Below are 18,542 nucleotides of genomic sequence, written 5' to 3'. Positions count from 1 at the left end.
CTTTGCAAAAGGTCATTGAATTTATGGGCTTTAAATTGTGTGCCATTATCAGACACTATAGTTTCTGGCACACCGAAAACGTGAAAAAGACTTTCCTCTAAAAACTTTGTCACCACCTCGGCAGTGAATTTCTTAACAGGTTGAAGGAACGAAAACTTTGAAAAATGGTCCAAAACGACAAAAATTCCAACATTACCAGATCTCGATCTGGGATAAGGACCTAAGAAGTCAACATAAAGTTTTTGAAAAAACCTATACGTTTCACTGGTCTTACCCATTGGCGGACGCATAACGTGGTTAGGATGCTTCGTTGTCTTACAGATTTCACAGGCATTGATGTAACTTCTGACATCATTCACTAAATTGGGCCAAAAATAGTAACGGCGAATGCGCTCTAAAGTCTTATTCATACCAGAATGGGCCGACATGGGATCATCATGGTGTCGTCTCAAAACTTCCGGAACCAAACTCCGGGGTATCCACAGTTTCCAAGTCAAGTCATCAGTCGTCTGTTCCCCAACCGAATGTTCAGTCCTGCGGTACAAGTATCCATCAATTACCTTTACGTCAGGAGTGGAGTTAATGTTTTCTTCAACTTTTTTAACTAAGTCTTTATACTCATCTGAGGAGAAAGGGGTAGAGTTTAAATCTACAAAAATCCCTCTGTCAGTCCCTATTTCAGACAAACCATAGACCTCGGACAAATCTTCCGTGTTGGCACGGGAAAGGGTATCCGGAACTATATTTTGCGATCCTTTACGATGTTCGATTTTAAAGCGGTACCCTTGAAGTTTCAAAGCCCACCGAGCCAGCCTTGTGCTTAAATCGCTTTGAGACATGAGCCACTTTAACGACGCGTGATCTGTTATCACCGTGAACTCATGTCCCTCGATATAAGCCCTGAACTTTTTAATGCTCACCATTGCGGCCAAGCATTCCTGTTCGGTGACACTATAGTTGCGTTGGGCTTGATTGAGTTTCTTTGACATGAAGGCAATGGGAAACTCTTCACCCTCCGCATTCTTTTGCACCAATACGCTTCCTATACCTGTTTTGCTAGCATCGCAGTGTATATAAAAAGGCTGCGAAAAATCAGGGCTATGCAAAACAGGGGCTGAACTCAGGATAGACTTTAACTCTTCAAAGGACCTTTGAGCTTCTTCACTCCATATAAACTTACGATTTGCTTTCAGCATATCAGTCAAAGGGGCTGATATGGCCGCATAGTTCCGAATAAATTTCCTATACCAACCTGACATCCCTAAAAACCGTCTGATTTGATTCACAGACCTTGGTGTCGGAAAATCTGTTATTGCGGAAACTTTTTCTGGGTCTGTGCGAATTACCCCGTCACCAACCACATGACCTAAGTATCGGACCTCCGTCACACAAAATCTACTTTTTTCAACATTAATTGTCAGTCCGGAGGCACGCAAAGACTTAGCCACTTCCTCTAACACTTGCATATGACGATCAAATGTAGCAGATACCACCAAGAGATCATCCAGATAAACAAATACCTCCGTCCTGAGAGTAGCTGGTATCACTTTGTCCATCAGCCGGGACATTGTTTGAGGTGCGTTGCACAATCCGAACGGCATGACTTTGAAGTGATACAGCGGTCTTCCAGGTACGGTAAAGGCTGTTTTATCTTTCGATGATTGGTCGAGGGGTATCTGCCAGAATGCATCTTTAAGATCAATGCTGCTAATATATTCAGCTTTAGGCAGACGGCTCAATATGCCGTCGATATGAGGAAGAGGATAAGCGTCGCCTATAGTCACGGAGTTTATTTTCCTGCTATCCAGACAGAGCCTATTCTTTCCAGGTTTCCTGTGAAGAACAACTGGAGATGACCAAGCACTAGTCGATTCCTCGATGACCCCCATTGCCAACATCCGGTCGAGTTCATCGTAAATAAGTTTCTCAATAGCGGGAGAAACCGGGAAATGGCGCTGCTTTATAGGCTTGGCATCGCCAGTGTCGATAACATGGCACAGAACGGTAGTTTTTCCAAGTCCCTCCTTGGAAAATGAAGGAAAAGCATCCACAACAAGTCGAAGCCTCATTTCTTGATCACTAGTAAGGAAACGTCTATTCGAAATTTCGGACACATTCGGAATACAAGGGGCAATACAAGGTAGCAAAGATGATGGGAACAAATCAAAAATTCGCCAAAAATCCATTCCTAGAATTAAATCTTGCGACAAACTAGGCACAATAAATAAAGATATGGGTACAACTTTTCCCCTAAATGCAATATCGGTTGTCAGAACACCTTTCACATCCTGCGGTTTGCCATCAGCCGTGTTGACTGAGGTATTAAATCTTCGGACCTTCTCATTAGACACTAAAATGTTCCTAGCTGCTTGTGAACCTAGGCAAGATACAGAGGCACCTGTGTCTAATAACCCGATCATATTCTTATTCAATAACTGAACCTCGGCATATGGACGGACATCACCAGGCCTATTAATGACTGAGACTGCAAAAAGTTTCTTCACCGCTTTAACTTTCTTCCAAAAGTTTCTCATTCGTATCGCAGATCGAGCAGGCTTATGCTCTTCACCAAAAATTCTAGCGCGAGCCTCGTAATAAAGTTTTATACGCTCGTGGAGAGGTTTTAATGGTCTGGGACCAAGTCTGGCAGGAATAACTGGCAATTTTGATGCTATATTATCAGAAGGAGCTAAAGAAATTGTTTTAGAGGAAGCAGACGAAATAGGGGAGTCACATTTGGGAAATTCTTCAATAGTGTTAGTAAGTAACTTTAATTGTCGGCAGGGCTGTTCACCCTGGATGCACCTTTCGGTGGATTCGAGCGGAAGTTTTTTGAATTTGAAGCACACTTTCGACAATTGGGCTTATAGGTGTCGGGCATGCCACATCCATAACAAAAGATGGTTCTATCAGCAACACAGTCTTGATATCGGTGCCCTGATTGCTTACAGTTCCAACAGGTGAGGTTGACTTCAGCAACTTCATCCAATTCTAACAATTCAGGACCCTCGCTGCCTGCAACATCCAGCTCAGAAACACGCCTCGAAAAGTTATGGGACTTATTGCTCACTACACTGTGCCTATTTTTCATATCCTGAATAAAGAATTCACGGCGGCGACAAACCTCTCTCAATTGTCCAACAGAATCTATCTTCATGTTGAGAATCTCATGTTGTATCTCGGGGAGCAGATTCCTTCTTAAGATCTCCACGAGGGTACGATCAGACAGGGGTTGATTAAGGCGATCAACAAGATCAATCACTGACTCATAAAAAACATCAAACAATTCATTCGGCTTTTGTTTACGATCGCGTATCAATTCTCGGAAGTCCATATCAGTACGAGAATCACGATACTGTTCACGCAGTGCTCTACACAAGTCAGACCATTGAAAATTACCTACTGATTTATGAAAACGCCAGAACCAGTCACTAGCCTTTCCTTCGAATAACATACTGGCATTTCCACACAAAATTTCGAAATTACCATTCAATGTCTGTTTTGTCAACGCCTCAGCGCGGTAAATGAAACTGTCCACCGGCAAACAATTCGAACTTCCATTAAATTTAAGTTTCCAATTATGCAAAATCTGGCTAATCCTATCAGGTCGGAACAATAAATCTGTCATTGTGCCATTATGGCTAGGGCGAACATCAAGTGCCTCTTGACCAGCGTTTGAACTTCCGTGCAGGTTAGCATTGTGACTTTGATTCAAATTTCGAGGTTGGATCCCCAAAAGTTGTTCCAAAGTACGCTGCTCCACGTCAGGCAAAGCATGCATTCGAGGATTCTCTCCGGTTTGAGGTGACGACGAGTGCGAAGCATGTATAGAATTCACTGAATTCAAGCGCGATATGCCAGCCTCAACACTTTTCTCAACCAACGCAGAAATTTGTGTACTCAAAACGGAAAGTAATTGTGTATGCTGTTCGGAAACAATCGTGGTAACCACCTCCTTGAGAGCTGATACTGAAACAGTGGAACTAGCAGGTGATGTATCTGCTGGACTACTATTGAGCGGATTTTGACCAGGAGCCGTACCATCAGTGGACCTACCAGCATCAAAATTCTTTGCTTTCGCAACCGATCTAGTAGTAACCGGAGAATTAACTTTCTGTGAGGATTTTGATGTCAAAGCACCAACATCCTTCGTAACTCTAACACCACATACTGGACAATTCTGATTCGTGCGAGCATAATTAGAAATACATGTCTTATGAAAACGGTGCCTACACACGGTTTCAGTCATAGACGCTGTGTCTGCCAAAGTCTGCCTACAAATAGAACAAGTATCCTCGCCTAATGCAGCAGTCGATGCAGCATGGATATCCTCCGTACTTCTACGAACCGACATCATTAAATAAGTGCCGAAGCCTCAAGACCGAATTAATAAAAATATCACAATCGAATCGCAAAAAAACCAATATATGAGATCGCCAAAAAAAAACTCAACACTAATCAATGATACATCAATCAAATCCAAAATATCAAATGAAAATTATCCCAAGATAAAGCATCTAGTAATAATATTAAAAAAATAATAACTAAATCGAAAAAACAGATTTTCATAAACAAAATCGTTTGATTCCTTAACTGTTACCGGAAGGAGATGTGGGGTGGAACATAATTTGTAAATAACCTATCCCCGAATAGGAAAAATTAGGAAAAGTAAACGTAGAGATACAGACAAAGATAAGAAAGCGGTTTCACTTTGGATAATCATGTCCTTGATAACATGAAAATACTCCAAATACGAAAAAAAATTAAGGGTAAATTATTTAAATTATCGATATCTTAAAGTCAGGTTTAGAAATATATTCCAAAAACTGAATTCCATTAAAAATATCAACAGCCTAAATATTCACTAAGACAGTAAAAGGAGAGGGTTGGCGATAATCATTATCCGGTTACATCCGATAGCACTACTGCTTCCTACAGACTGCAAAATCCAATGATAAGTAATGTTACCAACAATAGAAAATGATAAGAAATGAAAAGAATAGTGGGAAAGAGAAAGAGGGGAAAAAAGTTTTGGAGCCGAGTGAATTAACTACGATATCTTTAATATCAAGAAGACCTGTTCAACATTCTAGCTTACGCAAGAAGAGAAAAACAAACATAATGGTTCAAAGTCACTCGGGCCCCACGTTGGGCGCCAAAAATTTCATAATTGTAGCATACAACGGTCGATTTGTACCGGAAATAGTAGGTTTGTTAAACCACTGGGTTCTTTGAGGGTGATCATGGCGGAAGCACGCATGTTTTTCCGGCCTACTTGCTCGTCGGTGGGTTGGGATCTTGCCATTTCACTCACTCACTTCGCTACCGTAAAATTTTAATAAGATATTTGCGTGCTTGTATGAGGTCGACTCTTAATAGAGAGTACGGCCTAAACGAAAGAAATGGGAAAGTAAATTCAGGTGTAAGTTCGGTTGTGGTTAAGATGGTGTTCACCACAATTCGCCCTCCCTACCTGTCTACCTAGCTTCCTTAATAGCATCAAATTCATGGTAGACCCTTCTACGCCACACCCCCTCTACACTTCCGGTCAGAGGAAATCAAACGACAACGGTATATCTAGCACATATCTGCGACTAAACGACCTTTATTCAATAAATATCTACCAAAAAGTTTCATTCCGAAAATACAAAGTTTTATTTCTAATTCAGGAATTTAGCATTTTTCTCATTTTTATGAACATGGTTTATTTTATTTTAACCTAACAGCTAAGAGTAAACCTAAAATTTCATTAAACAGCGCAAGAAAGCACTATTGTGTTCTAGGTAACTTAGGTTCCCAAATATCTCCTCAAAATACCTTATCGAGAGTTCCCTCAATTCGTAGCTAAGAGTTAACAATACAAATTTTATAATAGTAGAACATTATAGCTATCCAAGAAAAATATATGGGGTATAAAATAAATCTCCTTTTAGGAAAAAAAATAAATGGTTTTTTTTTTTTCTTAAATGAAAGTGAAGTCTCATGCGATCATTTTTTTTCTTTATGTTAAGAAACCCGTATTAAATTGTCTTGCTGTGCTGTAACAAAGCGAACATATAGACATACCGACATACGTACAAAAACAGCTGAGTTATACTGGGTCAATGACCGCAGAGTTTGTACATTTGGTTTTTAAATTCTACAGTCTCCGGTGAGCAAGTAATGGAGTTATGTTCGTTATCAAAACAGAAAATTGTATGCATTGGAGGGTGCAATATCTATCAGCATCGTTGTTAATAGTTAAATAAACACTCGACAAGGATTTAAATTTGTTTAATATAAATATTTGCTATGTAACGCGTGCATACGAAATGGTCACTGCTCCACTAAACTAGTTGCGATGCTGTAGGCACAATATGTATGATTGCAGCAGTGTCTTCAAAACTTTAAAACTGGTGGGCGTTTGTTGTTGTGCCGTAGATGTCAGCTGTATATACGTGACTATCTCGTATGCATGCGTTCAGAAGCAAAGTTAATATTTCCTGTTTCTTTTTGCAACTCTATATTAAAGACCATCCAGACACATATTCGAATTTAAATTTTTAGGTTATTAATTCGAATCATTGAATGGAAAATCTTTAATAAGTAAATTTATTTAAATGATTTTAATTATTTACTGGACAAAGTTCTCTCAGAAGGGTAACGGTTGTTTTTAACATTCTAAGAGAGCGAGTCCCAAAGGTAATAACAAAAAGAGTGTTAAGATCACTTACTTGGTAGCTCGATTCCCTCGTTGAAAGGCCTTTCAATGCGATTGGTACACGAAGCTGCTTGCAATGCTTTGATGTTCCCTTCTTTTAAGGGCTTTACACAAAAACCTTTATGTATGTATGAATGTACATAGTTTGTATAAATCACTTGCCTTTAGGTATGAAATAGTCTTTTGCTATGACAACAACGATTTTGATTTTTGCACACTTAGATATGGTTAGTTTTAATTTTAATTTCAGCGTGAAACAAAAATTTAAGATTTACTAATTGTAAAATTGCGAACACTGACATTTCACTTTCATTGTTCTTTTTTTTTTTCTTACAAAGTGCTTTTAATAAAGGTTTCTTTAAAAAAACTATTAACTCTAGAGTCTTTTTCTTTAGTAAATCGTAAAGTGTAGGCATTAAGCAAAAATATAAAAATCACACAATGGTCTCTTTCTCGCACAACGAATCAGGCCATATGAATATAATTCTACCGTCCGGGAATGGAGTTAATTTAGCCACAGCACAGCCTTCAGATTTTAAGGGTTATGATGAGTCAAAGACTTGTACAAAAAGAAAATTCTCCTTCTAGGCCGAAAAACCAAGATTTTCCCCGGGGATTAATTCCTCCCGCTTCCCTTTTAACCACGCTTTACTGGGGGTACGCCGATTACACAACCTCACGACGGCAGAAATACACGGACTGATCACAGCGAAGCCAATCGATGGTGAAGAGAGCATTCGTCTGGTGGTCACAGACTCCAAAGCTGAAGAATAATGAAATACATAACGTCACCACCAGGAAATAATAAGAGAACTTAGACACACTCTTACCAAGAAAATTTTAATTCTCTGAACAGCTAACAGTAAGAAAAGGATCCGTGCATATATGCATAAAATTTCTTTCGTGGCAAAACAAATGCTATTGCAGACTATAAAATCAAAGGAATTTCCTTAAAAAAAAAAATACTGTAACCACTCGCGTGAATTATTATTCAAACTTACTTATAAAGAAAAGTCGTGAAAACTAATATTATATTCACTCGCGAACTTTATAAATTGTTGGTAAAACTTCCAAAAGTTATAATAGCGAATAACAACGCAAAAAGAAAAAAAAACTTTACTGACAGGGGTTCTGGTCGGGGAGATCACTTTGAACTGAAAAGAGCTGATCTCGGCTGATCCAAGCGCTTTTAAACGCTCGGGTCACTTCCAAAAAGTAACACCATTCAGCAAATTCCAAGTTAAATATGGCTACCCAAAGGAAATTTGAGCTCAGGGACAGGGCGAAAATATGAAACAAATCTCTCAGCCAGATACATTATCCATATTTCCATTTGCAATGGAAATGGAAATGTCAGATTTTAGTACAAAAAAAAAAATTGAATAATTACAAAAAAATAAAAAAAACTTCACCCTGACCAAGATTTGAACCTGGGCCTCCGGATTACTAAGCGGATGTCCTAACACTGTGCTAATGTCCGGTGTATCTTGGCAGCGACTATATGTGAACAAAAGCAGCTACAAGGAAACTGCAGCAAACATATATAACCATGCTATACCTGCCTCACTCACACAGTGGATTGTGAAAGAAGGTTTGTGGCTAAAAGAAAGGACTGAGAAAGTAAATCACCTATATGTCTCACTCACACATAAAAAAACGGAAAAAAACACATCTACGAGCGCACTCTACATGTTAAAGATGACACCTAAGTATTTGACCTTGTCAAATATCGAAATCGTCTTATTGAGGAAACGTGGTGCGTTAAATTGGCCCACCTTCGTCTTCCTCGCGAACAGGCATATTTCAGTTTTCTCTGGGTTAGTATCCGATTTCTTCATCTTAGTCCGAATGGGGACTGTTGCATCATAGATACGTCCAATGTTATCTTGAAGAAAGCTACATTTCTCATCGATAGATATAAGATCATATATCCCATTCCAATAGACTACCTGAATCCTTTCCTCTAAGGCAGAATAGTCAAAATTTTTGAAGTCGCGGTACGAAAACTTCTCCGTTGTCTTTGACACAGTGAAATTGTAAGCCAGATAAATCAAATCATGTCTTGAGACACAATTGGCAGATATTTGGTCAAAGAGAAAAATACCAGAAATATTATTCACAAAGAACATATCCAGAAGGGTATTAACATTTGACGAAATATTAGTGGGATTGCTAGAATTGGTAGGGGGAGACCCAGAGCTAACATATTGTATGTCAATTTGGAATCCATAAGACTATTGGAATTAAAGTCCCCAGCTATAATAACATCATTATATCCCAATGTTATGGTCTCTAAGACGTTATGAATTTGATTCAAATCTATTGTATTGTTTAGCTGGTAGATACAATCAAGATTTTTTTCAAGTTAGATAAAAGCTCCACGAATATCTATTAGATTTTATCCTCAGGATTAGATTTTAATCGGAATTTGGCTTTTAACGTGTTTCTTGCATATATGGCAATACCACCCCCACGACGTTCTCTATCAGATCTGAATACAGTATTCTATCCAAGTATACTAAGCTATCTGGTATATCGATTTCCGCATTTTCGACTATATATACTTGAACTCATCAATCTTGTTTACTTTACTTTGAGAATTTATGTGGCATATCTTCAAACCATCTCTTTGTCTTGTTAAAATATGCAATAGATTTCGAATTACGTCTTTAGAATCTCTATCTACACTAATCATATGTGTCATAAAGAGTAACAAATAGATAAGAAATAACATCAGCATCGCGTTTGAAGAAGAATATTCCTGCTTGTATTAAGGAAAAAACGGATCAACTCATTTTCTGCTTCGATTTAGGAATGTCTGTTCTTTTTTAATTACCCCATTCATCTGTTTGTATAATTTTCTATCTGCTAGTCTGTCTGTTTACTTCTTTATCTGTTTGAAATTTTTAAAATCTTCAAGGCTTTGAAAAAAAAGGTTTTAAATTTCCCACTAACTAATTTTGTTCTTTCTTTTATACTTTAGTTATCCATCATTTGTTCTTCAAAAAAAAAATTCCAGTGCATTTATTGATACTCGCATCTTTTAAAAGTATTCTTCGCTCACGGCTCTAGCACTTTGCGTACATTAAAAGTCAGAAAGTGAAAAAAATAAATAAAAAAACAAGAACATAAAAAATGCATATGTCATTCCATTGACTGTGGTGATGGTGTCCAATGGCAATGACGATGACGATGATGATGTTGATGATGACTTACCGTTGGCGTATTGAGTAAAGGTGGTAAATTATTTAATAAATTCGAAGATTGTATATCAACACGCACGGGCGGTGCTATTGTGGTCGGTGGGGCAGGTGTGGCAATTGGTACCAATGTTCCAAGCTGCAATGAAACGTAAATAAATTTATTGGCATCAATATCGATGTGTATGCATATGCATTTATTTAAATGGAAATAAAAATGCTTCAGGAATTTGGTAATATTTTCTCTTTTTTTTTCTTGCTTCAATTAAAAGCGTTCATATGAAATGTTGTGTTGGCTGAGAGAAAACGAAAATAAAGAATTTAATTATTATAAATATTTTTAAAGCGTATGATTGTGTTGATGTTATTCATGTGGCAAAGAACATTTATGGAATTTTTTTATATACCCTTAAGGCCCCTACAATGGAACCACAATTAATGGAAGAAAATTAAGTGGCATGTTTAAATATTCACAATTTAATTTTTAAATAAAATTGCTTTGATTTTGGGTCAGGGAAACTGAAAGTATTGGTTACTAATGTCGATTTGGTAAACCTCTACCTTGGATTCAATTTGCGACTATCGTAATGCCACACTCCTCTGCCTGAAAGGCCGAACAATCGTCCAGCGGTCTTAATGACTTAGTAATACCAAGTATCTCAGAGAAGAATCCTAATCCCATCCCTTACTCCATATTTGAGTCATCAGGGAAGTGTGAGGTGTATCTAACTCAAATACGGTATTACTTTACTTCATTTGTTCCATTAGCCGAACGTAGAATAGCGTTTCAAGCGCCTCGATCTTCTGCGCTCATTCTAAAATCTCTGATACCAAGTTTCGAGGTGTCTCTCACCACTTGATCGTTTGATTGGGCTTTTGGTCTTCCCGGTTGGCGTTTACCACCATGTTTGCTTCAAAATACAGAAAAAAAAAATTTTATACTACTTTCTATAGTTGCCTGTTATATCGTTTGATTACTAAGGCATTTTCATACCCACCTCCTAAAGATTGGGGGTATATTCATTTAGTCATTCCGTTAGCAAAACATCGAAATATCAATTTCCGATCGGATCGTCGCAAATTTCTAAGACGATTTAACGATGTCCGTGTGTCTGTCCGTCCGTCTGTTGTAATCAGTCTACAGCCTTCAAAAATGTAAATATTGAGCTATAACTTGGCACAGATACGTCTTTTTGATGCACGCTGGTTAAGTTCTTCAACGGACGATATTTGGATATAGCTGCTATATAGACCAATCTGCCGATGAAGGGTCTAATGTCCACAAAAGCTTTATTTTATCCGATTTCGCTGAGATTTGAAACAGTGAGTAATTTAAGGCTTCCCGATAACTGACCCAAATATTTTTCAGATCAGACTATATTTAGATATAGCTTCTATATAGACCGATCTCCCGATAGAAGGTCTGAAGCCCTTTAAAGCTTTATTTATTACCCGATTTCGCTGGAATTTAAAATAGTTAGTTATTTTAAGCTTCCCGACATCTCACCCAAATATGGATTAGATCGGTCCATATTTAGATATAGCTGTCTCCCGATAAAGGGTCTGGAAGCCATAAAAGCGTTATTTATTACCCGATTTCGCTGAAATTTGAAATAGTGCGCAGTTTTAAGCCTCTCAACATCCGACCCAAATGTGGTTCAGATCGGATTTTTTTAAATATAGTTGTCATATAGGCCGACCTTCCGATAAAGGGTCTGATACCATAAAAGCTTTATTTCTTATCCGATTTCGCTGAAATTTGGAATAGGGCGGAGTTTAAACCCTCCCAACATCCAACCCAAATATGGTTCAGATCGAACTATATTTAGATAAGCTGTCATATAGACCGATCTGACGATAAAGGGTCTGAAGCCCGTAAAAGCTTTATTTGTTAACCGATTTCGCTAAAATTAGGTACCATGGGTTATTTTTAGCCTCCTGACACCAGACCTGAATATGGTTCAGATCGGACTATATTTAGATATAGCTGCCATATAGATCGATCTGCCGCTAAGGGGTCTAAAGCCCATAAAAGCTTTATTTTTTAACCGATTTTGCTAAAATTTGGTACAGTGAGTTATTTTTAGCCTCCTTACATTCGACCTAAATATGGTTCAGATCGGACTATATTTAGATATAGCTGTCATATAGACCGATCTGCCGCTAAGGGATCTAAAGCTCATAAAAGCTTTATTTATTACCCGATTTCGCTGAAATTTGAAACAGTGAGTACGTTAAGACCTCCCAACATCTGACTTAAATATGGTGCTGATCGGACTATATTTGGATATAGCTGCCATATAGACCGATCTGCCGATAAGGGGACTGAAGCCCATAAATGCTTTATTTATTACCCGATTTCGCTGAAATTAGAAACAGTTAGTTTTTCTGAGCCTCACGATATCCGACCTTAATATGATTCAAATCGCTTTATAATTGGATATATCTGCTAAAAAGATCAATATTTTGTTCTACAAAATTGAATAGTGACATTTATATTAGACCACTCAATGTCCGTGCCGAATTTGGGTGCTTAAGTTATCCAATTTTCAACGGATTGTGACAAAATGGGGTTTACATATATACCCGAGATGGTGGGTATCCAGAGTTCGACCCGGCCGAAGTTAATGCCTTTTAACTTGCTTATTTTATTTGTGAAAAAATTAAACAATAATTGTAATGTTTAAGCAAAATTCTATCAAAAAGCCCCTAAAAACTGATCTTAATGTATTCCTTTATTTTTCAAAAACCCATTCAAAGCTTTTATCCCTTTAGCCATTAAACCCACTTTCTCATTCCCATGAATAAATTTCACATTTGGGAATAATTTAATATAATTCTTTTATTTCAGCTCCTAAAAAAAGGACAAAACTTTTCATATGCCTAAAAATGTATTCTCTCAAAAAAAAAAAAAACCCTTACACTACACAATCCCTGCCTTGGTGATAATTATATTTTCATATATGTTTTTGTATATATTCCAAAAATAAGATTTATGATTTAAAAGTACCCTCAATAAATTTTCCTAAATGGCTATGGAATATTTTCCAACACGCATACTTAGTGAAAAAGAAAATGAAACACAGATTTTATCATAAACCCATTCATATGCATATATCCTTCGATGTGGGAAAATCTGAATGTGAAAGCCAAGGATATGAAACTTAGATTTATACAAGTTTTATTAACATAGAATAATACTTTAAATGCATATAAATTAGATACGATTATTATTGCTGCTGCCGCAATTCAAATTCTACGGTGAGAGAAGGAAAACGGAAATAGGGATGTTACACACAGACGATTTCCCCCCCTATCAAAAGTTCAACTTCAAATAATAAACGATGTGATTATATTCACTATATAGTTTTTGTAAAGGAGAAGTTATGGCAAAAAGGTATGACTTTCACTAAACAGTTACACGCACACAAACTTACTCATATCAGCCATCTTTATAGGATGCACGTTTTGAAACTTGCACATACAACGCATAGTCCTGCAAACATTTTGATTGTGGTGATTAAAAGCAGTTTAATCAGCATGATTTTGTATTTAGAAACATTTTGTGGTGATTAACTTTTAGGCACGTTAATCTTCAGCGGAAACCGGAATATATCCCAAATTTTGTCACAAAGAAGAAAGTTTGCTGAAAAAAAGTTTCCAAAAACAAGTAAAAAGGCGTTAAGTTCGGCCGGGCCGAACTTTGGATACCCACCACCTCGGGTATATATGTAAACCACCTTTCATCAAAATCCGGTAAAAATTGCATATTTTATGTCCCATAGCAGTTATATCGAAATATGTTCCGATTTGGAACAAATACTTACAAGTACAGTAGCTATATCTAAAAAAACTGATCTGAACCATATTCGACACGGATGTCGGAAAGCCTAATATAGGTCACTACATCAAATTTCAGTGCAATCGGATTATAAATGCGTCTTTTATAGGGTCAAGACTTTAAATAGAGACATCGGCCTACATGGCAGCTATATCCAAGTCTGGACCAATTTGAGCCAAGTTGCAGAAAAATTTCGAAGAGCCGAACACAAAGCAATGTCCCAAATTTCGGCGAAATCGGACAATATATGCGCCTTTTATGGCCCCAAAGCGTAAAACCGAGAAATCGGTCTATATGGCAGCTATATCCAAATCTGGACCGATCTGTACCATTTTGCAGAAGTATGTCGAGAGGCTTAACTTAACTCACTGTCCTACATTTCAGCGACTTTAGACAATAAATGAGCCTTTTATGGCCCTAAAACCTTAAATCTGAACCAATCTGGGCTAAATTGAAGAAGAATGTCGAAGGGCCTAACACAACTCACTGTCCCACATTTTGGAAAAATCGGATAATAAATGCGCCTCTTATGGGCGCAAGACTTTAAATCGAGAGATAGGACTATATGGCAGCTATATCCAAATCTGGACCGATCTGTGCCATATTGTAGGAGTAACTTAACTTAACTCATTTTCCCAAATTTCAGGAACATCGGACAATAAATGCGCATTTTATGGGCCCAGAACCTTTAATCGAGAAATCGGTCTATATGACAGCTATATCCAAATCCGAACCGATTAGAGCCAAATTGAAGAAAGATATGGAAGGGCCTTAGACAACCCATTGTCCCACATTTCAGCAAAATCGGATAATAAATGTGGCTTTTAAGTGCCTTAGACCCTAAATCGAAGAATCGGTCTATATGGCAGCTTTATCCAAATCTGATCCAATCTGGGCCAAATTTACGAGGGATGTCGAAGGATCTAACACAACTCACTATCCCAAATTTCATCAAAATCGGATAATAAATGTAGCTTTTATGGGCCTAAGACCCTAAATCGGAGGATCGGTCTATATGGCAGCTATATCCAAATCTGGACCGATCTGGGCCAAATTTACGAGGGATGTCGAAGGGCCTAATAACTCACTGTCCCAAATTTCATCAAATTCGGATAATAAATGTGGCTTTTATGGGCCTAAGACCCTAAATCGGAGGATCGGTCTATATGGCAGCTATTGTATAACCTAATCTGGACCGATCTGGGTCAAATTTACGAGGAAAGTCGGAGGGGCCCAACATAACTCACTGTCCCAAATTTCATCAAAATCAGATAATAAATGTAGCTTTTATGGGCCTAAGACCCTAAATCGGAGGATCGGTCTATATGGCATCTATATACAAATCTGGGCAGATCTGGGCCAAATTGATGACAACTGTCGAAGGGCCTAACATAACTCACTGTCCCAAATTTCTGCAAAATCGGATAATAAATGTGGCTTTTATGGGCCTAAGACCCTAAATAGGCGGATCGGTCTTATGGGGGTTATATAAAGATAAAGTCTGTTATGGCCCATCTTCGAACTTAACTTGCTTATGGAAAAAAAATATATCTGTGCAAAGTTTCAGCTCAATATCTTTATTTTTAAAGACTGTAGCGTGATTTCAACAGACAACAACAGACGGACAAACATGGCTAGATCGTCTTAGATTTTTACGCTGATCAAGAATATATTCACTTTATAGGGTCGGAAATGTATATTTCGATGTGTTAAAAAATGGAATGACAAAATGGATATACCCCCATCCATCGGTGGTGGGTATAATAAAACAAGTAAGAGCGTGCTAAGTTCGGCTGGGCCGAATCTTATATACCCTCCGCAATGGATTGCATTTTTCTTCGACCGGTATCTCCTTTTAGGCAAACAGAGAATAATGGATAAGAATTGTAATGCTATTGGAGCGATATCAAGTTATAGTTTGATTCAGACCATAATAGAAGTCATTGTGCCAAATTTCAGCCAGATCGGATAAGAATTGTGCCCTACAGGACCTCAGGAAATAATATCGGGAGATCGGTTTATATGGAAGCTGTTTCAGGCTATAGATTGATTCGAACCAAATTTGACACGAATGGTGAAGGTCATGGGAGAACCTATTGTACAAAATTTCATCTAAGTCGGATAAGATTTGCGCCCTCCATAGGCCTAAGAAGTCAAGATCGAAGATTCTGCCATATAAACCGTTATATGGAACCTATATCAGGTTATGTACCGATTTGAGCCATACTAAGTACACAGATGAGAATTGCGTCCTCTAGTGGCTCAAGAAGTTAAGATCCAAGATCTGTTTATATGGCAGCTATATCAGATTATGGACCTATTTGAACCATACTTAGCAGAAGTCGCAACAAAATACCTTGTACAAAATTTCAGCTAAGTCGGATAAGAGTTGCGCCATCTAGAAGCTCAAGAAGTCAAGACCCAAGATCGGTTCATATGAAAGCTATATCAAAACATGGACCGATTTGGCCTATTTACAATCCCAAACGACCTACACTTATAGAAAGTATTTGTGAAAAATTTTAAGCGCCTAGCTTTACTTCTCGAAAGTTAGCGTGCTTTCGACAGACAGACGGATGGACGGACATGGCCAGATCGTCTTAGATTTTTACGCTGATCAAGAATATATACACTTTCGATGAAAGTTCTACTTACAACAACAATGAGGGCTACCGAAAGTCGTCAAGGCGTTAGACTGCCTAAGACGAAGGAAGTTGTTCTCTTCAGCAGGAGATACACGTGACACTTGGGAGGAGAAAGTGTTCCATTTATGAAGAGCGCAAAATACTTGTGTTCTGTTGCCCTATACACCTGCAAGAGAGCCTTTGGCAAAATTTGGCGGTTTTAAACAGGGTATTATGCACTGTCTGCGATATACTGCGATGTTAGACTTATAATGCTATGTGGTGGACGGCGCTTCAAAATTACACATTCCTACTCCTGATAGAACCGGTTGGAACTAACATATCCCTGGTAGAGAAAGTTACAAAGATTTCCATCCGGATACTTTCAAACTAGACCAACGGATGGGCTTTGGGAGTGATCTGATATCGGGAAAGTTACTGAACAACTATTGTGTTCGGCTGGACCGAACTTAATATACCCACCTCCTTGCACATTTATTAACCACCTTTGGTCACAAAACGTTGAAAGAGGTAGCTATGTCGAAATATACTTCAATTTCGATCAAACTTTGCACGGACGTCAAGGGGTTTAATATAATTCACTGTTCAAAACGGTGAAAGGGAACTTTGGTCTTTTCAGCAGCTATATATTTAAATAAAGTAAGAGTTGAATCATTTTTGGGAAGGATACGTTAAGGTCAAGTACAACTCTTTATGGCAGCTATATGCAACTATGGAACGATTTGAGCCTTACTAATCACGGCTATCGAAATGCCTAACACAGCTCACTTTACCAAATTTCAGCGAAATCGGGGAATAATCGCTACTTTTATGGGCTCAAAAACTTAAATTGTAATATCGGTATGTATATATCCAAATATAGATCGTTTTTTATTATACTCGGTACAAATTTCGAGCAGCATATCACAATTCATTGTGCCAAATTTCAGCGATATCGGTTAGTAAATTCAACTTGAATGAGCCTAAGAACTGATATCGGGAGATGGGTGTTTATGGCAGATATATCAAAATCTCCACCGATCAGGACCGAATTGACTATGGATCCAACCACTTAAATCGAGAGATCGCTATATATGACATCTATATCCAAATCTGGACCGATCTCTCTGGCAAATGGAAAAGAGACGAGAGATGAAAAGTCAAACGAATCGTCTTTTCGTGTAACAAGGCGGTTTTGATGTAAACAAAACATTTTTGGCTTAAAGGAATTTTTGAATGTTGGTCTTAAAGGAGCCATCCATTAACACAAAGTTCCTAAAAGTTTTACCATAAATGAAGTGAGTGCTACATCACAATGTGGCAAATTTACGACAAACGTTCAACAGTTACTACAAAAGTATTGCTTCCCCAATAAAAGATGTATTTGTAGCAAATATGTGCCAAACGTTTTTTGCGTACATGCAAACATATTCGACTTATTACCAGATCACTCCCTTCACTCCTCCACCCACCAAGTAAAAGTATTCCTAGTTCTGGTGTTTGGCAGCACCCAGCAAACAAATGAAGGATGAATACAGATCATACTGTTGCAACAACAACAAACTTTGTTTGTGATAAATTCCAGAGGCGAACCCCTACTGACCCTATCCCCCCCCCCCCCCCCACTTTTACTGATAATTTGCCTAACATTTTCCACAAAATCTTTGCTGGGTTTTACATTCATAGAATTGTTTTGAAAATATGAGTGCTTTTTACATAGAAGGTGTGATTGGATGTGGATGATTGCTGCATGTGAATCATATTTTATTAGCATTAAGTTTTTCCCTCTAGCAGCAAGGAGATATTTTGTCATATCTGCAGGCTGTCAAGTATACGGGGAGTATGTGCATGGATTTAACAAAGTCATTATCATTCGCTGTTATTCACTCTAACCCCCACCCTCCCCCCCATTTCCATAACCTATCAAAATTGATAATGCGCTGCGTTTGAGAGTTTGGCCCGCATAGAATGGAGTAGAGTCGAGTTGAGTTGTGCCAGTGTTAACAACGTTGCCAACAGAATGCGTAATTGTGTAAATGATAAATCGTTTTTTCGCACATTTAAATCGTGCGTGTTGAACATTGGTGGTAGGTGTGTATGTATGCGTGAGGTAGAGGAGAGAAATACACTTGTATAGCCATATATCTCAAGTGTTACACGCTTTCCAGGCAAGCAAC

The 18,542-nt window shown here is 38.0% G+C and overlaps 1 protein-coding gene across 9 annotated transcripts in view; it reads right to left on the bottom strand.

Moving 5' to 3' along the window:
* LOC106090109 (collagen alpha-1(XVIII) chain) overlaps positions 1–18,542 on the bottom strand; it is a 1,585,531-nt gene that overhangs the window by 169,301 nt on the left and 1,397,688 nt on the right. For all 9 annotated transcript variants that reach the window (XM_059369513.1, XM_059369516.1, XM_059369517.1 and 6 more), the window contains one exon: positions 9,917–10,039. In XM_059369513.1, the coding sequence (XP_059225496.1) occupies positions 9,917–10,039 (123 nt within the window). The remainder of the gene's footprint in view (positions 1–9,916; positions 10,040–18,542) is intronic.

Source organism: Stomoxys calcitrans, chromosome 1, assembly GCF_963082655.1.
Source record: "Stomoxys calcitrans chromosome 1, idStoCalc2.1, whole genome shotgun sequence".
NCBI lineage: Eukaryota > Metazoa > Arthropoda > Insecta > Diptera > Muscidae > Stomoxys > Stomoxys calcitrans.
This window is presented reverse-complemented; position numbering and strand designations above follow the sequence as displayed.